At 42.7% G+C, this 25,427-nt stretch overlaps 1 protein-coding gene across 2 annotated transcripts in view; it reads left to right on the forward strand.

Moving 5' to 3' along the window:
- Positions 1-2,776: 2,776 nt before the first annotated feature.
- The window catches only part of ZNF292 (zinc finger protein 292), a 105,347-nt gene continuing 82,696 nt past the window's right edge, over positions 2,777-25,427 (forward strand). The window contains exon 1 of one of the 2 annotated variants that reach the window (XM_056124981.1): positions 2,777-2,965. In XM_056124981.1, coding sequence (XP_055980956.1) covers positions 2,798-2,965 — 168 coding nt within the window. In that variant the 5' untranslated portion in view covers positions 2,777-2,797. The remainder of the gene's footprint in view (positions 2,966-25,427) is intronic. The other variant, XM_056124982.1, reaches the window with a different exon arrangement.

Below are 25,427 nucleotides of genomic sequence, written 5' to 3' on the forward strand. Positions count from 1 at the left end.
TGAGCAAATTTTAATTGTTTCTTTCATGGTGAATTAATAATTTTTTTAAATTATATTTTGTGAGACTTTTCTAGATATATTTTGCTCACCCCCATTTTGTTCTTCTTTAGATTGTAAGTATAACCCATCATACTTGAAGGGAAAATGCACTTTGCAAATCTTTGATATCTTTATGGTCCGTGGATTTATTGGAATATTTGTTTAATCTTATATTTGTTATATTTTATATTTTTAGTGTTAACTTGAGATAATGTCAATTGTGGAAACTTTACTTGGACCCAAATCACAAGTAAAATCCATTAGCCAGTTGCTCCTTTAACTTTCAGTGAGATTATTATATCCTTACTTCAAATATTTACTCATGGAAGAGGCTAGGGAGTACATTCAAAGACTACAGAACTAGATTTAAGAATGATTTAAGTAAGAACCTATCTTGTTAATACGGAATATTATAATATTGCACATATATATTGCACTGTTAATGATAGTTTTCTTTCCATAAGGGCTTCGGTTGTGTCTTCTTGTCTTATATAATGACATTTTATAAGGAGCGATAGCACAGTGGGTAGGGCGTTTGCCTTGCACACGGCCAACCTGGGTTCAATTCCTCTGTCCCTCTCAAAGAGCCCAGCAAGCTACCCAGAGTATCCCTCCTGCGTAGAGAGCCTGGCAAGCTCCCTGTGGCGTATTTGATATGCCCCAAACAGTAACAATAAATCTCACAATGGAGACGTTACTGGTACTCACTCAAGCAAATGGATGAACAATGGGAGGACAGACAGTGCTTATAAGGACACAGCTACCGATGGGGAATTACAAAACTCTCACTCTGGACAACAAACTAATTAGAATATTTCCTTCTGTTCTTTTGGTCACACCCCAGGTGCTCAGGGGACCATTTAGTGCCTGGGATGGAAGAGGGCTGCCACATTATCCAGCCCTTTGAGCTCTCTCGCTCCCTTAGAACCATATTTTTTTTTTGTCTTTTAGGCCACACCCAGCGATGCTGAGGGAGAGTATGGTACTTCTTGGCTCTACACTTAAGCAGCACGTGGGAGAGGGGTCGACATAGGGGATACCGGGGATTGAACCCCGGTGGAACACTAGCAAAGCAAATGCCTCACCTGCTCTACTTTCTCTTCAGCTCCGCCCTAGAACCATTTCTATCAATGCCAATTAAATTCTATTTAATTATTAATTTCTTTTCTTGGGTGTGTGTGCGGGGGGGGGGGCACATCCGGCTATGCTGGGCCGTGGAGATTGTTACTTCTGCTTCTGCATTCAGGAATTACTCCTTTCAGTGCTCGGGGTACCAGACCGGATGCAGGGGATCAATCCCGGGATACTCGCGTGCAAGGCAAACGCCCTACCCGCTGAACTGACTCCTGCCCCAATACTAGATATCTTTTGAAATTGACTCTACAGACAATAGGAATAATTTTAAATGCTTGTACTTTAATAATTGGAATGTTCAAAAAGATTATGTGCCTCATTAACATCACTGGTTTTGAAATTCTGTCGCCATTCAGTTGTTACGGGAGATAATAAAATTCGCTCCCTCCCCCAACTTTAGGTTTGAGCTCTTGGATTTTGGTGGTGCCTCTTTCTACTGTTTAGTTCAAGTGTCAAGTATACGTTCCAAGTTATAAATAAAATCTGGTTCAGAATGTCATCTAATTGCAGCACCACGAAAAAAAGGGGTATTGATATTTATAATTCCTTTATTTATAATTCCTTTATTTTAGCATCAGCTTCCTATCCTTGGTTGAACATTTTAATGGAATACTTTTTTCTTTTTCATTTTTCCTGACCTACTTTTTCGAGCGCCTTCACAGTATAGTAGCGTGATTTCAGCGATGGTGATAGCGTATGTAAGGGAGTCTTAAATCACGGTGAAAGAGGTGCGTTAGCTATCCCTTATTCCAGATGTGTTCCCGTGGCTTAGAAAGCTTGCTTGTTTCCAAAGCGTTCGCTTTCGTTGTTTTGAAATATTTCAAGCTCTGCCTTTCTCTTGTGCGCTCGCTCTGCGCACTGACAACTTGGACCCTCATGCTGCTCGGATTCCAAACGTTATTTTCTCTTTGTTGCCTCCGCCCCTCGGGCTTCTGGCTCTAGGGTGGAAAAGCCGTTCTCGGGGCTAGCACAGGCAGCGAGTAGAACGGGAAGCGATCGGGTACCGCCGGAGTCCCTACAACGTCCCTCCCGCCCGGGCCGGTGAGCCGTCCAGACCAATCTTGACAGCTCCAGTCCCGTTCTGGGGGCCCTAGGGTGGGTTCACTCGCCCGCCTCTTGGGCCCGTCTTTCAGGTCTTTCAAGGGCAAATGCAACCGCGGCACCCACGGCCTCCGGCGCTCCCCTTCTCCCGCGCTCCTGCTGAGCCGGGGTCCATGGCCTTGGACGACTCGGGGGCTCCAGGGAAGCCGCGCCGGGAGCTGGACGCCCGGGGAGGACGACCCCTCCCGGGCTTTCTCGCCGGTGGCGGCACCCACGTGACCGAGAACCAGGGCCGCGCCGGCCCGCCCCCTTCCCGGCCGCCGAAGCCCGCTTCCCGCCCGGGGTAAGTCCAGCGCGGGGGCGCGCGCCGCCCCGACCCCGCCCTCCTGCCTCCCCGGGCCCGCACCTCCGGGGCTCCCGGGCGCTCCCCGCGCCCCGCCCCCCGCCCCCACCCCCGCGCGTCCGCCGCGGGCCCCTTTGTACGTGCTCGGCGGCGTGCGGGCGCGCGGCACGTGACCGCGCCGAACGTGGCATTGTGTTATCACGTGACCCAGGTGCGTACGCGACGGAGCGGGGTGTGAAGATGGCGGACGAGGAGGCCGAGCGGGAGAGGGTGAGCCGCGGCCGAGGCGGCTGCGTGGCGGAGTTGCAGCGCCTGGGCGAGCGGCTCCAGGAGCTGGAGCGGCAGCTGCGGGAGAGCCGGGTGCCGGCCGTGGAGGCGGCCACGGAGTACTGTCAGCAGCTGTGCCAGGTGAGGGCGCCCCGAGGGTCCCCTCCCCCTTTCCCCGGCGACCGGGGAGGAGAGTCGGACGGGCTCGCGCCCGGCTGCCGCGCGGCGGTGCTCGCGGCTGCCCCGCGCCGTCGGCCGCCGCGTCGCGGAAGGCGCCTTTGTGTGGCGACGGCTGCGGCGGCGGCGGCGGGGCTCTCCGGGCTGGGGGCGGGGGCGGGGGGCGGGAGGGGAGAAGGGAGCTGCGGCCGGGGCGGAGAATCCCCCCTCCCCGGGGCCGTGCCGGACCCCCCCACACTCTCTCCAAAGCCCGAGGCGCCGCGAGCGAAAGCTCTGGGGGCGGGGAGCCTCGGGTCTTAGTCGGCCGCCTCTTATTGTGCCGGGCGGAGGGCGGCGCGCGCCCCCTCGCCGACCCCCGCGCGCTGTCCCCCCCGCGCGCCCCGCGCTGCCAGCCCCGGGCCTCCCTCGGCTCCCCGCCGCCCGGCCCCGCGCGCGCTCTCCGCTGTCTCCGGGCCTTTGTTGCAGGACTTTCGCCGCGGGACTGAAGGGGCCTTTGTTGGTGTTTTTTTTTTTTTTCCGAGGCGCCCCCCTCTTCCCTGCACACTCCTGAGCGCGCGCCCGCGAGGGAGCGCGCTCACGGACCCCCTCCGGTGGGGCGCGGACCGGCTCCCCTGGGCTACCCGCGCCGGCCCGACGCGCCGTTTCCTTCCTCGGCCCAGGGGGCTGTCCTGGTCCGGGAGGGGCAGCTGTCCCTCGGGGGCGGCGGCGTCCCCCCCTCCACCCGGGAGCCCGCTCCTTCCCGGGTCCCCCCCCCCACCCCCTGGCTGAGTCCCGCCTCGGAGCCTGCCCTGTTCGCCGCTCTGGGACCGGCGGCCAGGGCAGGGGACAGACCTCTCCTCCCCATTGTACCCGGACGCGGCTCTCCCCGCCAACTGCGCTGGTACCCCCGCCCCCCCCTTCCGCTCCCACTCCCCCCTGCATTTGGCGTGCGAACGGCGGGCACCTTTAGCCCCCTGGAAATTGGGGGTGTGGTGGGAGTTGAATCCATGTTTGCATGCAAATCTCATCAGATAGCCTTTGAAAGATGTCAAGGGGCTCCTTTGCCGGCGGGCTAGTTAGTGAAAGTAGTGGTTGCCTGGTTTTCTGGAGGAAGACAACATTGTACCCATCACGTTTAGAGTTCACTTGCAAGTGTATCGTCTAGACCAGCTGTTCCGCAAAGATACTCAACCCAAGGATCGATCCTCTTAGTATTTCAGAGCAGGTTATATTTTCACTTCTATTTTGAATAAAAGCATCCGAGTTCTGAATTCTTTTCTTTAAGATCAAGGGTACTTGAGCCCATACAAAAAAAAAAGTCTATTGTTCTATGCACATTATTGTCGTTATTTGACGGTGGTTCATTTTTTTTTAAATTGGAGCCATTATAGGCTGACCATGATCATGGACTTACATAGGCCCGGTGAAACCTACTCACTTAGGTCTTGGTGAATGACCTAATGGCAAAATGAGAGTGATTCTATCATTGTTTTGAATTTTAATTTTCAAGAGTTGTTGAAATTTACCAGTTTCGTTAGCCTGGCAGTCCAGCTCATTCTCTCCCCTGCCCCTTCTTTTAGATATAAAACAAGGCACCTGTGAATAGAGTTCCTTTAATCAGTGACAAATAATAAAATCTAGCTTTGCTGAAAGATGTCTTAAATAATAGTGTCCACTGTGGGGTTAAGGCAGAATATTCTTGACCTACACTATTGGCAGAATTAATTTAGGAAACTGAAATCTCAAGCAAGCTCCATTTTTCTGAAAGTATATAACATAAAGGTATTTTTTAGAAAATATTTTAAATATATGGAACAATTTTTTTGTCATTATGGTTAATTTTCTGATAGCCATATTGTGATTTCTCTTACTATACACAAAATATATTACCCTACATGACATAGCAATACACAATAGGTTTACAAATTTAAATGGAATATTTAATATACAATGAGCTATATTTTATCCCACAGTGATTTAAAAGCATATGAAAGCATTCTCCGTTATTTGAATAGGTCCAGGTATATTTGATGTTTGATCTCCTTGAACATTTCATATGTGTTTGCGAACATATTCTGTGTGTGTGTTTAAATTGATGTTTTACTGATCTTATCAAATGGGAGTTGACTTGAAACAATTGTTCTTTTCAAATTGTGTCTTGATTAGTATTACTATTTTGATAGGTTGAATAAGGCAATAGAATTTATTAAATTTATTGATTTATTTGTTAAATAATTATTTTATTAAAGCAGTCTGAGAACAATGCTAGAAATATAGAGCCAGGCATAATGTCTTATTTTCCAACCTTGAGATTATTATAATTTCATATATTATTATTAAATGAAATATTTACATGATTGAAAAGGCAAATATGAAGAAATATTTGCGAGTGTGCTTCCAAGTTATATGTGTTGATGCTCAGTGTTTGTGTAATCTATGTTTTGTTTTTAAATTTTAGTTTATATTCTGAATTCTTACCTCAGTGAAAGGTCAGGTTAGAGAATATAGTGAAGCACCCCCCCAAAAAATAGAAGTTACATAGATTATAGATTTTTCTCTTCTAAATGAGGTCGGAATTATCCTACCTATTTTGAGAAATTGAAAAGGAATGAAAGACAGGTTCATTTTTCTCTTGATTATTTTATTTTAATTTATTTTTTAATACTGGGATGATTCCTGGAAGCTTGCCCCACTTTTGCTTATTTACATGAACATTTGCTTAAAGCTTAAGTGGGAGGAAGATAAGGTGATAGAGGATGGGCATATGGGGATGCCTGTCAAAAATCTTACATTTAAAAAACCCTTTACATGTTAACTTTAATCTGGGTAGTGTTGTGGATGTTTCTCAATTTTCTTAAAATCATTTTAGAATAAAAATATAGAAATGCCAAAAAGCTGTTTCTTGCATTGATTTATTTTAGATCTCACATTAGCATAAGGAAAATTCACTGTGATTGGAACTCCTTTGACTAGTTACTGTGTTCCTTTGAGCTAGTGTTCTCCCGAGGGTAGGCACCCCTGATTATAGTCTCTGGTTCAAGGATCCTGGCTAGTAATCGAGTGTACCTTGTGCAGATGTGAAATTTTTATTAAATGGTCATTCATGTCTTTTAACGCACATAGCGATAGCACAGCGGTAGGGCGTTTGCCTTACAAGCGGCCAACATGGCCGACCCGAGTTCGATTCCTCCGCCCCTCTCGGAGAGCCCGGCAAGCTACCGAGAGTATTCGATATGCCAGACACAGTAACAACAAAGTCTCCAATGGAGACGTTACTGGGCCCGCTCGAGCAAATCGACGATCAACGGGAGGGCCTTTACCTTTACCTTTACCATGTCTTTTATTTCTGAGATGAATGTAGTAAAATGGAAAGTAATCTGTGGAGTTAAAAGCATTCCAACAGAATCATCCTAAAAGAATTAAAAAGGTTAAAAATGATTTGTTTTGGCATGAGTGATAGTACAGCCTGTTTGCCTTGCATATGACTGACTCGGATTTGATCCCCAGCACCCTCTAATGGTCACCCAGATACCACTAGGAGTGAGTCCTAACTAATTACATAGACAGAGAAGTAAGCACCATAGGGTTTGCCCTCTTCCAAAAGAGAAAAGAAAGATTGATGTTTGTTTAATTTTTGTCTTGATGTTTGTTGACAGCTTTATGTAATGAAGTGCAATGACTTGATAATCCATGAGTTGTGACTGCTAGCAGTCATTTATCTGCTTGTGATTACAACTGTTTTTGTTTCAGGACCACACCCAGCAGTACCCAGGGCTTACTCCTGGTTCAGGGATCACAACTGGTGGTGCGTGGGGGACCATATGGGGGTGCCTGGTATCGAATTTGGGTTTGCCACATGCAAGGCATACACTCGACCCACTGAACTATTGCTCTTGCCCTCATGATTACAAGTGTGTAACATATACTCAATAATTTTGTCTACTTTTCATATTAAGCCATGTTTCCCAAAGTGGGCATTACCCACTGGAATGATGTTGAGACAGGTAGCTTTAGGGAGCAATTGGGGGTCACTACTTGTTCACTTACAGTAGATTTCCAATAGCGCCTCCCCTACCCCAAAAAAAAGGAAGTGGTGGGCCTCCTTTTATAAACTAATGTGGAAACAGCTGAAATGAGCAGAACTTCTTAGCTGGGTGTTATATTTCTCCCACTTGAGGATCTTTCTTTTTGGTCATTTTGGACCAGGGCTTAGTAGTTTAGTCATTACAGTGATTTGGTTTTGATACTGACATGGGCATGATATTGACATGCCCATGGGTTATGAATGCTAATTTTTTTAGTGATCAGGGTAATTCTAGCACATTGAAATTTATCCCTTTAACCAAACAATAGTACCTTTTGAGAAAAACTGGTCAGATAGAAAAACACTACAACAATCTAATCATTTTGGTATGCCTTTTTATGTTAATATAGTGTATGAAGGTATAGTTTATCTAGAGTAAGTAGGGCTGAATGCCTTTAAACTATTTGCTAATTCATACCGACCGAACTTGAGAGTTCAAGGAAATATGTACTTTCTTAGACTGGGCTGAGTGCATGCAGTGCATATGGGATGTCTGGGTTCTTCCTCATGGTAACCCAGTACCTTCAGGAGAAAACCCCAAGCACAGCCAGGTGTGGCCCCAAAGCTAAGAGTTCTGCTTTCTTACCAGAAATCATCAGCAGTTACAGTGGGGACCCGTAATTGGGGTTTCCCTTTCCTTGATTTACTCTTACCCATTATCTGTCAACCATGGTATGAAACTATGTATAATTAGAAATACCGTACAGCTAACATTTTTTTTTGTTGTTGTTTTTGGGTCACACCCAGCAATGCTCAGGGGTTACTCCTGGCTCTGCACTCAGGAATTACTCCTGAGTAATTGGGGGGACCATATGGGATGCCAGGGATTGAACCCGGACCGTCCGAGTGCAAGGCAAACACTGTACCCTCTGTGCTATTGCTCCAGCCCCTACATGGGTAACTTTCATCGTAGAACATTGCTGTATTGTATTACTGTTAAATTCTTACTGTGCTTGATTTATAAATCAAACGTTACCATTAAGGTTTAGTTATGATGCATCATCTCACATCCTGGGATTCTTAAAACGAACCTTAGGAGGAGGGTGGGGACCATGTGGGTGGGGCTACTGTTCACCTTGACTGAGTTTAAAATGCTAGGAAACTCAGCATACTTAATTGTCCTAATTAAAACTGAGGTTTGAGGACTGGGGAGATAGCTCAGGGAGCTGGAGTGCAGGTTTTGCTTGCAGGAGCCCCAGTACTTCTGTGTGTGTGTATATGCTCCCCCCTCACCCCCAGCACTCCTCCCCAAAAGAAAAAAGCAAAAGCAGATATTTGATCTTTTGACATAATTAAAATCCTGTTCTTACCGAAGATAGCATTTAATGCTAATACTAGGTTCAGATGGTGGCAGGACATGGAACATACATGTACTGTACATTCCCTGCTACCATCTAAACCTAGTCTTTTATTAAATCCTATCTTCAATGGCAGGGGATGTAAGATAGAGGAGATTTAATAGAGTGTACATTAATAAGGTAATGAATAACATAAGATTTAAGTATTCAAGACAGATTTAAAATTTAAGTGTCCAAGACAGTTGAAGAGACCTCAAAAGGCAACATATCATTTATAACTAACACATTTGCTATATTTTTTGTTCTCTTTTAATTGAAAATGTAGTAAATTGAATTGGCTTTTAAACATTCAAGCACCAAGCCAACAGGGCACAAGAAAACAGCTTGATCTCCTTACCATCCCAGGAACACTGTTCTTCAAAAATTCGATGAGACCCTACTGTATACTGCATATTAATTTTTCTCCCAACGTGTATCTGGACTTTTCCTTGCTCATATGCTAGAAGTTCCAAATCGTATGCTATAGCTGTTTTTATTTGTTTACTTTTGGTTTGGTGCCTATACCTGTGGGTTCTCAGGGGCCACTACCTGCTCATAAGGAGGGATTTGCTCAAGTGGTGCTTAGGGAAGTCTGTGGGATCAAATGTGTGACTGCTTGCATGGAAAACTTTAAGTTCAATAAGATAACTTTATTTTTCAGTTATGGGCATCAGACCTAGAACCTTAATTTTATTTTTATTTATTTATTTTTTATTTTTTATTATATATTTTTTTTCATTTTTTCATTCGCGGCTGCACCACATTTTATTATCTCATTCCTACTTTGGACAAACTGGCAGGCTACCGAATGTAACCTGCTCACACGGCAGAGTCTGGCAAACTCCCCATGGCATACCCAATATGCCAAATACCAGTAACAATGATGGGTCTCATTCTCCTAAAGAGTCTTGAATATGGCACTTTCTTAAAAATCTCAGGGCTAGGACGAAGGAGACGTTACTGGGGCCTGCTCGAAGCAATCGACAAATAACAGGATGATCGTGATCATTTTTTATAATTTTATTTATTGAATCACCGTGAGAGCAGTTACAAAACTTTTGGGTCTAAGTCTCGGTCATACAATGAAACACCCGTACCTTCACAAGTGCCCAGTCTCCATCCCCAACAACCCCAGTATACCCCCATCCCACACCCTCCCCCTACCTGTGGGACAGATGATTTCCACATTACTCTCTCTCTGCTTTGATCACATTCAGCACTTTTACACCAGACCCACCATTATTATTTGAGATTTTATCCCAACACTCAGATCACAGTAGACAATTTGTTTTCTATTGCTGGTTATGAATAACATATGATGTTGCATGGCTGCAGTAGTGGCTGCGCGATTTTGAAATTCCGAGATTTTAACACTTAAATCTGGAGGGATTTCTGCCAAAACCTGCTGGGTTCCGAGATTTGCTCCTGAATCTCTGGGATCATGGCCGTTAAGCAGCTTGATCAGGAGCCAGAGAGGCCGTTCGTGGGTGATGACTTGGGGTCTTGTTGGGGTGGGGAGGACAGGACCGGCTCCGCCCCCATCCTGTGAGGCCCAACAAGTTTCGACACTGCGGGCCCAAACAAGACTGTCCAGTGGCCTCTGGAGGATGGCAGCCACTGGGCCGCCAGGGGGAACAGGCCAAGGCACAAAACCTATTCCCACCTGGGTTGGCCCAGCATTGGTAACCTACTGCAGGGACCGGACGCATTTCTGCTAAAAGCCGCTGGGTTTCGAGATTTGTTTCTGAGTCTCTGGGATCACGGCCATGAAGCAGTTCAATCAGGAACCAGAGAGGCTATGCCTCCAGTTATATAGCTGAGTCGGAGGTGGTTTGTGGGTGTGTTTCCCACATACCTAACTTTTGGCCGTTTACTTTCTTGGTAAACTTTGCCCCAAGTTTTTGGGGTCTGACCAAAGGCACAGCAGCAATTTTGGGGTATCTGCAAGGCTGAAGGCGCCATCAGGCTGCTGATGCACTTGCCTCATAGGTACAGATTGACCTGCTGGCGGCACCAGACCCCCAGGATCTTAATTTTATATTTAGCAATTTCAATGAAGAGTTCAAAGTAGGAGTAAACACTTTAGGCTTATTAGTAGTCATTATGGAAGAGGTAGGATTTGAACTGGAACTTGGTACTTAGTATTAACTATTAGTGATTCATTGGCACAAGAAAAAAAACTGCTGTGTAAATTATATATATATATTTTGCTTTTTGGGGCACACCTGGCAATGCTCAGGGGTTACTTCTGGCTCTGCACTCAGGGATCACTCCTGGTAGTGCTCAGGGGACCATATGGGATGCAACCCGGTTGGCCGTGTGCAAGGCAAATGCCCTACCCTCTGTGCTATTGCTCCAGCCCCCTGTATATTTAATTTTTAAAATTTTATTTGATCTATTTGATATTGAGATTACAAATCACGAATCACGATCATCCTGTTATTCGTCGATTGCCTCGAGCAGGCCCCAGTAACGTCTCCTTCATCCTAGCCCTGAGATTTTTAAGAAAGTGCTATATTCAAGACTCTTTAGGAGAATGAGACCCATCATTGTTACTGGTATTTGGTATATTGGGTACGCCATGGGGAGTTTGCCAGACTCTGCCGTGTGGGCAGGTTACATTCGGTAGCCTGCCAGTTTGTCCAAAGTAGGAATGAGATAATAAGATGTCATAATAAAATGTATAATAAGATGGTTCTGGGAGCTGGGTTTTATGGTCTCTGAGTCTTGGCCGTTGATGGGATTACACGGCGCCAGGGGGCCAGTTGGTGGGTGTGACCCCCGCCTATTGGAATTCGGAGGATCTCCGTGGAGGATGCTCAGCCCCAATCCGAGTAGGCTTGGAGATCTCAGCCCCGGGCGGGAACCGCTTGCCTTTGTTCCTCTGCCGGCACCTTCAGGTGTGCGGAGAGTGGTCTCAGCATGGTGGTGACTGGTTCCTGGAGGTCTTCAGCTGCCAGAGCCCTGGTTGGGGCAGGGAGGAAAGCTCAACCTGCTCCCCTCCAAGGGGCCCCGGCGAGGACAGCCAGGCGCAGGGACAGGAGACTGCACTGTTCTCTTCCGGGAGCTGGTTTTTATAGTCTCTGAGTCTTGGCCGTTGATGAGATTACACGGCGCCAGATATACACACACACACACACACACACACACACACACACATATATATACATATATGTAATCTCAATATGTAATTTTTTTGATGATCAATAAATATTTATGGGTTTATTAAAATAATATGTTTTTTTGAAAAAACAAACCAAAAAGGCAAAACTATAAGAATTTCTTTTACCTGATTGGCTGGACCAAGGTGGACCAATAAGTGAGTGAATCTACAAATTAAATATGAACTTCAGTTTGATCACAGAGAAAAAGTAATTGTTAAGAACTTTGCAAAAAAGCATCGCCACAGTAGCATTAGCACTTAACAGTGCATCAAAGATTTGATGTCTCCACTATTGTATGAAGTTGTTACTAAACCCGTAAGGTACCAGAGTGTAATCCAGTCATTCAAACAGAAATTACATATGTAATTGAGATTACATATATATGTATATACACATATATCTGGTTTTGGGGCCACACCTGGTAGTGCTCAGGGGGTCTTCTGGCTCTACACTCAGGTATCTCAGGTATTACTCCTGGTGGTGCATGGGAGACCATATTGGATGCCAGTGTTGGACCCCATTGTTGGCTGCGTTGCATGCAAGCACCCTTTCAACCTACTGTCTCTCCAGCCCCCAGAGCTTTAGCATTAATTATAATGACAGCTTTGAAAATGTTTAAAGCTTTTTTTCCTCAAGAACTGGGGGTGGGGAGAGAGAGAGAGAGAGAGAGAGAGAGAGAGAGAGAGAGAGTGTGAGTCTGTGTGTGTGTGTGTGTGTGTGGTAGGACGTGGCAATGATGGGGCATGACTGTCACAGTGCTCAGGAGACTTTGAAGTGCTGGAGCTAGAACCTGGGGCTGCAGCATGTGCCTTAGCCCTTTGAGCTGTCTTGGCCTTGACTTTTCCCCCTTTTTCCCTAATTTTTAAAAATAGAAGCCAGCACAATGTTGCAGGGCCTTGAGCGTTATCCCAGACCCCTACCCGCTGTGCTATTGCACCACTTGAGCTTTATCCCAGGCCCCTTAAAAACTAGACTTTTCTTTTGAATATTAGAGGATGTCGTAAGTTAATTTGTAGGACACTTCAAAAGAAAAGATGACTTGCTTGTTAATTAGTGATAATTACTTTAGGTATTGAGGGAGTAATAAGTCATTTAAATTTTAAAAGTTTAGATAATGCTCAGGGGAAATAACTTTTTAAATGTTCATAATTAGTATGATCGTGTGCTGGAGATATTAAATCTTACTTTTCAGAAGACGCGTATATCAATTTTTTTGAAGAAACTACCAAATTTTGATTGCCTTCTTGATATCTCTTGGTCCTAATTCAAAATGGGGAAGTAGGAAATGTATTCTGTAATTGCCCTTTGGAATATTTTACACATCTAGTCTCAAAGGATACTTTGAAAGTATATATTCTGGGCCAGGGAAATAGCTCAACGGTTGATCTTATGCTTTGCTTTTGGAGACCCAGTTTCAATATCTCATACCACATGGTCCTTGAAGTATCATTCGAGCACTGAACTGGGAGAAGCCTTTGAGCACTTCATGCTGAGCTCCAAACCCTTTTCTCATCCTCCAAAACAAGAAAATACACATGAGCTATATGAATATAGCTTGAGATTCTCTCTAAATTGAGAAATGCTTACAATAACTAAGACACTTGCCTTGCTTGCAGCTGACCGGGGTTCAATCCCTGACATCACATATGGTCCCCAAGCGTCACTGAAAGTGATTCCTGAGCACAGAGCCAGAATTAATCCCAGAGCTCTGCATGGTATGGCCTCAACAACAAAAACAGCATTTTTTATTTAGTAATGTAAGACAAAATCTTTGATTTTTCTTTAGGTATTTGTTCTGTATCAGTTATTACCAGGTAACAAAGTAGTAAAAAATGTGACAACTTTAAAACAGTAGCTGTTTTTATTACTATTTTCAAGTGCTAATATTTAATTCTTCCTGAAAACTTTTGGAACAGATATAGATTATCTAATTTCATCTTACTTTTTCCCCCGAATCACCTTCATGGCAGATATTCTTTGAACTTTTGATTTTCTACTGTTAAGAAGTGACTGTTTCCTTTGCAAAGTGGATCTTTCTCCCTCCCCCTTCATTTGTTTGGGGGCCACATTTGACAGTGCCATGGAGTTACTTCTGACTGCACTCAGGGATTAATCCAGGAGGTGCTTGGGGGACTACCTTGTTTGCCAGGGGTCGATTGTGTGAAAGGGAAATGCCCTATCTGCTTTGCTATCATCTGGCCCAATAAAGTGGGTCTTTTTATTTGTGCACTCAATTCCCTGACTTTCAGAGAATCTTTACACTTCTCTGTGTTTTTATCTCTTTTTCATTATTTTAACGTATAATCCTATTATATATTTTGCTTTGTTGGTTGTCAACAGATTTTTCTTCTCCCCACATGAGAGATTTCTCAAAAGTTTGATCCTTTACACTGCATGATTTCTGCAGCATCATTGTGAATGAGCACTGAGCTGGGATTAGCTCCCCGCACCAAAGGGTGTGGCCCCCAAACCAGAAACAAATTTTCCTTTATTGTTTTGTAATCTTCATTGTTAGACTTCTTGGAAAGGAGCCATGTTGAATATAGATGCTGCCTCTCACTACAGTGGAAGATGTAATACATGGACTGTAGACCCGAAGAGTAATGTAGCAGTTGATCATAGTACTTCATGCGTACTTCATAGTACTTCAAACTGAAAATTCAGTTTTCAGCATTTAAAAAAAAATCATGAACTTTTATGTCTAACTAAGCAAATCGATGAACAACAGGAGGACAGTGCTACAGTGCTACTTAACTCTTTACTGAACTCAATAGTAGACTCATTGTGGTTATAGGCTGATGCAACAGCCTGCTAACCTTGTCATTTTGAAGTGTTTGTGACCCCGTCTTCCTTCAGTTTATACTAATCTTCCTTCACTTTATACTAATCACCTATCTTTGTGACTGCTCCTCAGTTGTCTTTATTTTTATTTGGGGACAACTCCCACTTTCTCCTGACTCTGTGCTAAGGAATACCAACTCCTGGTGTGCTTGGGATACCAATTGCAGTGGTGGGGATCAAACCTGAGTAAGCCTCTTGCAACACAACTAACTGCCTTACCCGTGTATTATCGCTCTGGTCCCCTTAGCTGTCTTTACTGATAGATTTTTTACCTGCTGGAAGTGCACAGGAATTATTAGCTAAAATTAACAATTGAGATAACTAGATTATAATTTCTGAATTTTTGCTGTTTGCATTGTGTCTTTTATTCTTGATTAGTCACATGAGTAGCTGTTAACCATTTTCCATACCTTTTCATCACATCTGAGCTAGAACTCTCATTAGGCAATGTTCATGATACCCTTGTTGATAAATCAAGTCTTACAATCAGAATTTATTCGATCTGACAGCATTGTCTGTCAGCCACTCACTTTGGATGAGATTTCTGGATGTCTTTTCTTCCAAATCTTGCTCTTAGCTCTTCACTCCTATTTCCATCTGTGAATAAGAGCTTCCTCATTGAATGTTTTGGTAGGTACTTCCAATAAATCAGATTAGGTATTGAACCTTATTTCTCCTTTCTACACTTCTTATGCCTCACCTAAAACCCTATAGGTATAGGTGATATTTCTCTCTATCCCCACAAAGTCACTTTTGAAGCTTTGAATCATTCTTAGTTTATCTTTCTCTGACCTCCCGTGTCCAGTCATCAGTCTCTGTCCATTTTATTCCTGTCCTGTCTTCCATATCCTCTTTTGGTCAGATCTGATGTCAGTGTGACTTAGTTTCTTTCCACAGGAAAATCCACCGATTTTGTTCTTTTTCTCCTCATGAAGCTTTCTTTTTGTCTTTCATTCTCTTCTCCAGTTTTAGGTATCATCATTAGACTATTAATTACTGTTTCAAAGCACAGATAGCTGTCTCACTGTTTCAGAGCACAGCTTCCCCCCCCCCCCCCCCCCCCTTTAAAGACTGGGAAAGATGGTACATTGTTGAATTCAGATTCTGGTTTGAACACCACAGGTTCAAATTCCAGCTCCACTATATTCTATTTATGACTTCAGTTTAATTGATGATAGTATCTCATAGAGTTGTGAGGATTAAATAAGACCCTGGATGGAGCTACAAAGATTACAGCAGTAGGGGGAGGAGGAATGTTTGGCGCTTGCCTTGCATGCAGCCAACCCAGGTTCAGTCTCTGGCATTTCATATGGTCCCCTGAATACTGCCAGGAGTAATACCTGAGCCCATCAGGAGTAACTCCTGAGCATTGCCAGGTATACCCCCTACCAGAACAGAGCCAAACCAAATAAGACTTTGACATGGTGCCAATCATAATACTAAGCAAATGTAAAATGCCCATTCCATGAAGAATAAAATTCAAGCTAAGGTTTTCATGAGATGGGTCCTAATCTATAATCTGATTCATTGGCAGTCATATCTCATTTCTTTGTAGCCTTGGGACTTCATAATATGTTCTGATGTGTGTGTGTGTGCGTGTGTGTGTGTGTGTGTAAGTAACTTGCTTAGGAAGACGAGAGGAGAGAAGCGGCAGAATGGTGCTCAAGGGAGAACACCAGATTCTCCAGAGTGGAGATAAGCAAAGATACATTGACACAAGCAGTCAAGATGCAGTTCTTGAAGAGCAAGCCTATAGTCTGTTTTTATAGTTTATCTTCCCTGAGTGTTGTGCTTTTGCTTCAGTTTTCTCTTTTCACTTTTCTTTCTTTTTAGCTTGAATGCCCAGGGCCTATTCCCAGCAGTGCTCAGAGGGGCCATGTGGTTCTGGGGATTGAGCTCCGGTTTTTAACACATGCTAGGCACCCCAGCTCCTGTGTTCCTTCATATAAAACTATTTCTTTGTTTCTGTTTCCTGTATGTTAGAATGTATCGAATGACAACATTTTTGATGAGGCTTTTCTATAATATGTGAATTTAATGATATAGCCCTCTTTTTTTAATTAAACTGTCTATTCTTTATCATAGTTTCTCTGTATTATAATTGTGTGTGTTTGTACTTCTTCTCCCAAATTGGAATCTTTAAAGCAGGGGCCGTGCTTTATTTTACTGAATCTTTAAAATATTTAAATCTTATTGGAATGATTATTTTTTTTTTCTTGAGAAGATGGTTTTAGTTGTTGGGGGCAGAGATGTTTAATTTTCTGTTCTTGGACTGAAGATACAGTCGAATGATTAAGCATATGTGTCAGGTGTGGAATTTTCAAGTTTAATCCCCAGCATTTTATGTCCCTCAGTTGCCAACAGAAGTGACTCCAAGCACTGCACTTAGAGTAGATCCTGAACACTACCAGGTGTAATCTAAGAACTGAAAAAATTTTTTAATAAAATAAAAGTTGTGGTCTGAGAAGACCATTGCTACTGAAACTAAGTTTCTTCTTCCTGACTATCTTAAGCTCCCACTTTTGTTTCATCTCAGTTTTGTTTTTGTTTTTTCAGGCCAGGGAACAAACCCAACAATACTTAGATGACCATGTGATGTTGGCGATTGAACTCCTGGATTGCGTGGCCCTCAAAGTCTTTTGAGCCTTTCCTCTGGCCCCTTGTCCTAGTTCTGACATTGGGAATCTATATTCAGCAGAATCATTGTGTTTTATCAAATATGTATAGTCCTGATAAAGCAAGTCTGGCTATTTTAAGTAACTTCTCATAATAGCTTATGTTAACGCGGCAGCAACTGTTGGGGGCAGGGAGAGGAAAGGCAAGAAATACTGAGAATTGAAATTTATTTAATTGTCAGTTATTTTCTGAAGTAGATAGAATTTCTGTCCCTGTATACATGAGACAGCTGAGGCACAAAGAAGTAAAATGATTTATCAGTCAAATAACTGGAATATTTTTAAGCAAGAAAAAAAAAGCTTACGTTAAGTAAAACTTATCTTTTCTGGTTTTGGGGTCACAGCATTGCCCAGGATTTAGTCTGGTTCAGCACTCAGGGATTACTCCTGGTGGTGCACAGGGGAGACCATGTAGGTGTGAGGAGCTGAACTAAGTCGACTGTCTGCAAGGCCAGCCTTAACTACTATACTATCTCCTAGCCTTACTTAGTAAAACATTTTCTTATATTTTGGTTGGAATATGTAGATGTTACTGAAATTTATTTTCGTGACCAAGGGAAAGATTGAATTCTTTAAAACAAAAGTGCAAGTAGAACACTGAATACACAAATATTTTACTATTGTAGTAGAGTTTGAGTAACAGCCTTATTTAGTAATGTGTTCTTTATTTAGCAGTAGGAATTTCATTCATCTTTAATTTTATTTGGGTAATATGTAGAATTTTTAAACATCAATATATATTTGTACACTATAATGAAAGTTTGTTCAGGAAATTATTTGATCTCCAGATTGTTCCAAGATCTCTTCTTTTGGGGGTGAGGCTGCTCCCAGCTATATTTGGCCAACCTGGCTGGCCGTTAAGTGCTAAGTAACCTGAGCCTTGCTGTGCCGGGGACTGGGAGGCCCATCCCACTAATGCTCTGGGGCGTCCTGAGCCACAGCCCAACTGCCACAACCCAACTCACTTGGGGGTGGAGACTACGTCCAGCAGTGCTTATGGTAGGAACGGTTCTTTATCAGATTGAGGAAAATCATCTGCATTTGTGGCATGCTTGTCTTCTTCAATGAACATTGTCTCTATCAGTGACCTTTATGTATGCTATTTTTAATTTTTTTCACCAGTAAGCTTTTGAATATGAAGCCACATGGTATTTCTAATTATAATCACATGTGTGCCTATATACATGCACATATACCATTTCAGCATATGTATATAATTTTTGTCTAATTGTTAAGTTTGTGTTCAGATAAATTTAATAGAAAAAGGGCCCCTTTCCTCTTTATGTATTTTATCATGAACTCTGAAAACTACTGTTTATGTTGGTTTATAGCTGAAAATTCCTGACGTATATCACTAAATAACTTTTTGATAAGTTTACCCAATTTTTAGAGTATTATATAAGTGACAGTAATAGTCTAATTAGATATATATGGCCCTTTAGTCAAATTTATTGTGACATATTTCCAGTTAATTTTTTTTGTTTATGTTTTTGCCATTTATGAAGATTGCAGAGCACTGAGTGGCATTTATCAGATTTCTCTCTCAGGCCTGTATCAACTTTATATTACTTCTCCGATAATGGAGCTTGATCCGTTAAGTATTTTTCCTTTTCTTGTCAAGCTTTGTCAGTCCAGGTTGCTAAAGGGAATTACTGGAAGGTTCCCTCCCACTCCCCAATTTGCCTCTCTGACAGGCACATTTAATTTGGTTGTTTTACTTTGGGTCTCATGCTTACGTGCTGTTGGCTCCTCTGTGATTTAGTTACATACCTCTATTTGAGAGTCCTGGCCTTTCTGCCAAGTGACACCCCTTTGCGTTGTCATACTTCACTCCCTCCATTTATTTCCTTCCTTTGCCCTTCTCATTTCTGTATTTGAGTTCTTAACGTCTTGTTCAGTGACTGTTGTGGTACTGATTTCTTGGTTGGGCTCTTCTGATGTAGTATGCTAAAAAGAGTTAAGCCACATACTGTTCTTATGTATTAAGAACTGGAGATTAGTTAGTACCTGCACTTTTTCTCTCATGCTCATGGCATTTGGGCCATCTGCTAGTTCATAGAAACTAAATTCAGTTCCGAAAGCAAACCAAAACAAAAAGACCATGATTGGAAATGCAGTTGATTTACTCTGGTGTAATTGTAATGGTTCTTAAAAATCTTTGATTCCCAAAATGATTTAAAGGAGGGAATGGAATTATTTATGTGTGTTTTCATAGTGAAATGATCTATTATACTTCAAGCAATTGGGAAACTAAGAATTTTTCAATCTTGTTAATTAGCAGTATTTGGTAGCTTAGATTCCCATATGGAATTTCTTTTGGAAAAAAATTAGTAATGAACATCTATGTAAATTATTTCTTAAAAATTTTCCACGGGGGGCTGGAGCTATAGCACAGTGGGTAGGGCATTTGCCTTGCACGTGGCCGACCCGGGTTCGATTCCCAGCATCCCATATGGCCCCCTGAGCAACGCCAGGAGTGATTCCTGAGTGCATGAGCCAGGAGGAACCTCTGTGCATCGCCAGGTGTGACCCAAAAAGAAAAAACAAAAAATTTTCTACAGATAGGAAGTTCGGTTAAAAGATGCATTACACTCCTAGAGGTTTGGGACTGATGAGGAGTGGAGTCGCAGAAGTGCTGGTGTGACTAATTTTACCCTCTCATTTGCTGTGATGTTGTTGCAGTCACTAGGGCTCGCACACAGGCCTGCTGTGAAAGGTGCACGTTATTAATTGCCGAGCTTACAGCTTTCTTCAGGTTGTGGTGCTTGCAGACTTAACCGTGGTGCTCGCTGAGGCTGAACTCATATTGTGGGACTTTCCAGGGGCTGCTGGGATCAGTTAATCTACTCCTTAGTTGTGGGGTGTATATACAAACTGTTTGCGGTACTCAGTATACTGCTAGGGGTCTTACACTGTTATGATACTGGGGTCTCAAATGGCAGTGACACCTGTGCGGGGGATCAAGCTTCAGGCATGTAAGACAGGTACTCTGCTACTGAGCTATCTGGAGGTTTTTGTTTTCTTTAAGTTTTGTATCTTTTGTGTGTGTACAAGGGAGCCATCCTGGGACATCACATATGCATATTTGCTGAGCCACAGCTGCTGCCCTCCAGTTTATGTTTTAAGTAAATAAAAAGTAATTATGTTTGCGGAGTAGCCTTTTATTTTTTAAAATGTATTTTTCCCTTAATATGTACATGCCCAGTGTTTTTGTGAAGGGAAAAAAAAAGTCTTTGAAAAAGTAACAAGTAGGACCCACCCCCACCCCCATCCCGCCCCCTGCAGTGGAAAGAATGATACTTTGTTTAAGTTTCAGAAGTAGTGAGAGTGGTAGGGTGAAATGTGCAAGAATCTGAGTTTAATCCTTGTAAAGGAAGTTATGACTCTTTGTAATGGTAAAAGTAATGAGGGGGGAGGAAAGAAGAGATAGCACAGGGAGCAAGGCATTGCCTTGCATGTGTCTGACCCTCAATTTGATCCCTAGGATCACATGGTCCCCCAAACACAGAACCAGGAATAACCTTATAAAAACAGCTGGGTGTGGCCTCGTTGGACCATATCCAGTAATACTTGGGTCTTACTCCTGGCTCTTTGCTTAGGGGTCAACTCCTGGCAGTGCACAGGAGACCATATGCAATGCAGGGGATGGAATTGAGGTCGACCACAGGCAAGGCCAAGTGCCTCAACCATCTATGCTATTACGTGTCACCCCCAATATAAATTTTCTTTAAATGCATTACTTTTTCCTCTGCAAGGTGATCTCTGCTAGAAAATATGAAATTATGAAAGCCATGTGGTCCTGATTTTATTGTTTTTGGGCTACACCTGGCAATGTCCAGGGGTAACTCCTGGTTCTACGCTTAGGAATCACTTCCTGCAGTGCTCGGGGTACCATATGAGATGCTGGGGATCAAATCCCACTAGGCCTCATACAAGGCATGTACCTGCTGTACTATCTTTCCAGTCCCTGTATATCATGATTCTGTCTTACTGTTTTTTTTTTAAGGCCCCTACAATGGCAGTGTGATACCTGGATTAACACTAATGCTTTCAGTTTTGTTGATATACTATTTGTATTCTTTCAGCAGGTCAAGCATACTTTTCTGTTACACTAGTAAAATTTTCAGGCTAATCACAAATACCTTTTTACACTACAGAGTAAACTTTAATGTTATTGTGTAGTCTAATTTTTTTTTTCTTTTTGGGTCACACCCGGCAGTGCACAGGGATTACTCCTGGTTCTACACTCAAGAATTACTCCTGGCGGAGCTCAGGGGGGCCATATGGGATGCAGGGAATCAAACTCGGGTTGACAAATGCCCTACCCACTGTGCTATCGCTCCAGCCCCAGTCTAAGACATTTTTAAATGCCTTTTTACACTCTAAATGTGTACCGTATGTGTACTATATTGTTAGTTTGTATTCGAAGAACAGGTTGCCATGCAGGAAAAAAAGGGTTTTCTAATAGTTTTCTTAGTATTTGGCAGGTCTACTGTCTATGGCTCCCTTCTTCTGGAAGGGAGCATAAAATGAGGCCCCCATAACCATGCCACTGAACTCTGCGCCAGGCTGTTTTCACTTTGGGTGCCCCAGAGGGGGGTGGGTGAAAGCTCTCCTTGCCCCAAGCAGCCCCAGCAGCTGAACACTGCCCAACTGCCATGCTCCAGGCCGCTTTCCACATGCTTGGACTAGGCCTCATGCATGAGTGAACATATTCCTCACACATCATAAGATACTCCCTACCCATTTTCCATAATTGCCACACCATATTTGATGGCGGTCAAACCATAGGCAACAAATCAAAGAGGGAAATATATATATATATATATATATGTATATATACACACATACACCTCTCAGAGAGCCCTGCAAGCTACTGAGAGTATCCCACTCGCATGGCAGAGCCTGGCAAGCTACCCATGGTGTATTTGATATGCCAAAAACAGTAACAGTAATGGGTCTCATTCCCCTGACTCTCAAAGAGCCTCCAATACCAAGATGAGTTAGGAGAGGGTGCTAAAATCTCAGGGCTGGGATGAATGGAGACATTACTGACTCCTGCTAGAGTAAATTGATGAACAATGGGATGACAGTGATACAGTGATACTGTCTAGTTTAGAAATAATTGTTGTAGTGTTTATTCTTATTTTTTTCTTTTGCATTTTTCTTTTTGCTCTTTTTGTTATTTCCAGTTAAGAAGTGTTTGTACATTTGTATTCTCAGTAAGTGTGGGTAAATTCTTCTAGCTGTTTAATATAGCTAGTTGAATCTAGACTAAATTATAATCTAGATTATAATGTGTGTATATAACTAAGGGCTGGAGCGATAGCACAGTGGTAGGGTGTTTGCCTTGCACGCAGCCAACATGGCCGACCCGAGTTCGATTCCTCTGCCCCTCTCGGAGAGCCCCGCAAGCTACCGAGAGTATCTCGCCCGCGTGGCAGAGCCTGGCAAGCTCCCCGTGACGTATTCGATATGCCAAACACAGTAACAAAGTCTCCAATGGAGACGTTACTGGGCCCGCTCAAGCAAATCAATGATCAACGGGAGGGCCTTTACTTTACTATAACTAAGTTGTTAGGCTTTCAGATTAATAATAAAGAATTAATTTGGGAACTCTAATTTGGAATAGCAGGCAGTCTACCTGGTTGCAGCTTTCTGAATCCCTTTTTTAAAATTGCTCTTCTATTTCTGTTAGGAAGCTTCTTTCAGAGTTTGAATTCAGCTTTTTTTCTTTTTTCTTAATTTATATTAGTGAAACACCATGAGGTACAGTTGTAGACTTACAAATCTTTGTGCTTGGGTTTCAATCATACAACAATTAAGTACCCATCCCTCCATCAGTGCACATTTCCCACCACCACGGATCTCAGTATCCCTCCCCCCTCATTCTCCCCCCAACCCACCCTGTCTCTGTGGCAGGGCATTCCCTTTTGTTCTCTCTCTCCCTTTGGGTGCTGTGGTTTGCGAAAGAGGCATTGAGTGGCAATCATGTTCGGTCTATAGTCTACTTTCAGCTTGCTTCTCCCATCCTGGGCTGATCTTCCCAATACCCTTTATTTGGTGCTCCCTTCTCTATCTGAGCTGCCTTTTCCCCTAGCATGTGTGACTGGCCTCCAAGCCATGGAGTAAACCTCCTGGTACTTAGCTATTCTTGGGTGTTAGTCTCCTATTTTGTTACTTTATGTTCCCCAGATGAATGCAATCTTTCTATGTCTATCCCTCTCTTTCTGACTCATTTCGCTTAGCATGATACTTTCCATGTAGTACCGCTTGTATGTAAATTTCATGACTTCCTCTTTTCTAACTGCTACATAGTACTCCATTGTGTAGATGTACCAAAGTTTGTTTAACCAGTCATCTGTTTTTGGGCACTCAGGTTTTTTTCTAGATTCTGGCTATTGTAAACAGTGGAATTCAGCTTTTTTTCTAACCACTGTGATTACTTTAGCAGCAAGCACTTCTAGGGTGAATAAATAGGGAAGGACTTTGGTACATAAGGTTTTTATTATATTTTGTCCCCTCAAGTCTTCCAATTACATGTGAAAAGATAACATACTCTTTACATAAGTGACAATGTACTGAATTTATAGCTAAAATGATAGTTACATTTTTAGGAAAAATCTACATAAAAATAAGTTGTCAGTCCTCTGAGACTTATTACAAAAATAAGTGTTTGTTAATTGTAGATCCAGGTCAATCATGGTAAATACAGTGAACTTTAAGCATCTCTGATTTAAAGGCCTTACCACTTAGTATTTGAAAATATGCATGTCCCTAGCCAGATAAGATAAGTTGGAAAGCTGTTGGATGCACCCTGTTTGCAGATGTGTTTCAATATTTTAGACTTAATGTAGTTTGGTGCACCTTATATAAAAGCTGCTTTTACTTAACAGTTTGTCTTTTCTGCAGATATAACATTAAATGCTCCAGGATTATAATTATAAGCTCCAGGAATATGAAATAAATGATTGACATAGGTAGGGAAAAAAACCTTTGAGGAACAGTAAAGCTCTCACCCTGATTAACCAGTCCTACCTGCCTGAATATTTGGTTCTATGTGGGAATGTTGGCCCACTGTTGTTAGGTCTTGCTTTTTACAAGAACTTAAATCCAGATTCTCATGAATAAGGTCCCAGTTTTGAAATATTTGGAGCTAAAACAAACTGTCGGGGAGGAGGAATCAGACAGTATGTGCCAGGCAAACTTATCTGGGGGATTTATCCTGTGTATTTGGAGCCCACCAGAAACAGAGAAACAATCCCTTCCTGAAGTAAGTTTTTGTTCTGCATGATCCTGTCACCTTTTGTGTGCTTATCTCTTTCATCTGTGTTCCTTGAATTTTTTGAGTTTTCTGAGTTCACCTGGAAAGAGGAATATGCAGTAGTCAGTAATGTGCAATGAAGGAGTTAACAACCCAGGTTGCTTTGGTACTTCTTTAGAAAAGAAAGATCTGTAAAGTCAAGATTGATCTATACATTGTATTAAAAAGTGGTTTCTGTGGGACAGGGGAGAGCAAATTATTTAAAGAAACTGCAGAAAAATTCCTTCAAAGGAGTACTTATATAGCTAGTAAACACCTTTGAAAAGTGTCTTTTGATGAACTTTAGTATTTTTTGATGTTATAAAGCACAGTTTTAGAGACTGGACTCATATCTCTCTACAGGGTTTGATTTACTCAGAGCCATTGAAGTAATTTGCTGTGAAGGGGTCACTGCTGTTAATAAACTTACAGAAATGTCAGTTTTTTGGTAATGGTAGCATTCTTTAAAATCAGAAATAACACTTATTAATGTGATAAGTTTTTCTTAACTTTTCTCTAGTAAATTATAACAGTTGTTTCCAGTTTATTTTCTTTTTAGATGTCTGGGATTGGATTGTGCTCAGGGACTACTGGTACTCTCAGGAGACCATATGCTGTGTCACAATTACAGTCAGGGTTGTGATGACAGCCTCATGCTTGATAACTGTGTAACCTTTAACCATTGTACTATTTCATTGACTCGTATTTTCTTTTTTTTAAGGTATAAAACCAGTATTCTTTAAAAAAATTTTTTTTTAATTAGTGAAACACCATGAGGTACAGTTGTGGACTTACATATTTTTTGTGTTTGGGTTTCAGTTACACAATGATCAAGTACCCATCCCTCCACCAGTGCCCATTCTCCACCATCAATGAACCCAGTAGCCCTCCCACCCTCCAACCCCCTCACCCCTCCCTACCTCTATGGCAGGGCATTCCCTTTTGCTCCCTCTTTCCTTTAGGGTGTTGCGAAACCAATATTCTTAATTAAAAATCCAGGGAGTACAATGGTGTTATCCTTCCCATTCATTGTTTCACTCTAC

This window comes from Sorex fumeus, unplaced genomic scaffold (assembly GCF_029834395.1).
Source record: "Sorex fumeus unplaced genomic scaffold, SorFum_2.1 ptg000054l, whole genome shotgun sequence".
NCBI classification, from domain to species: Eukaryota; Metazoa; Chordata; class Mammalia; order Eulipotyphla; family Soricidae; genus Sorex; species Sorex fumeus.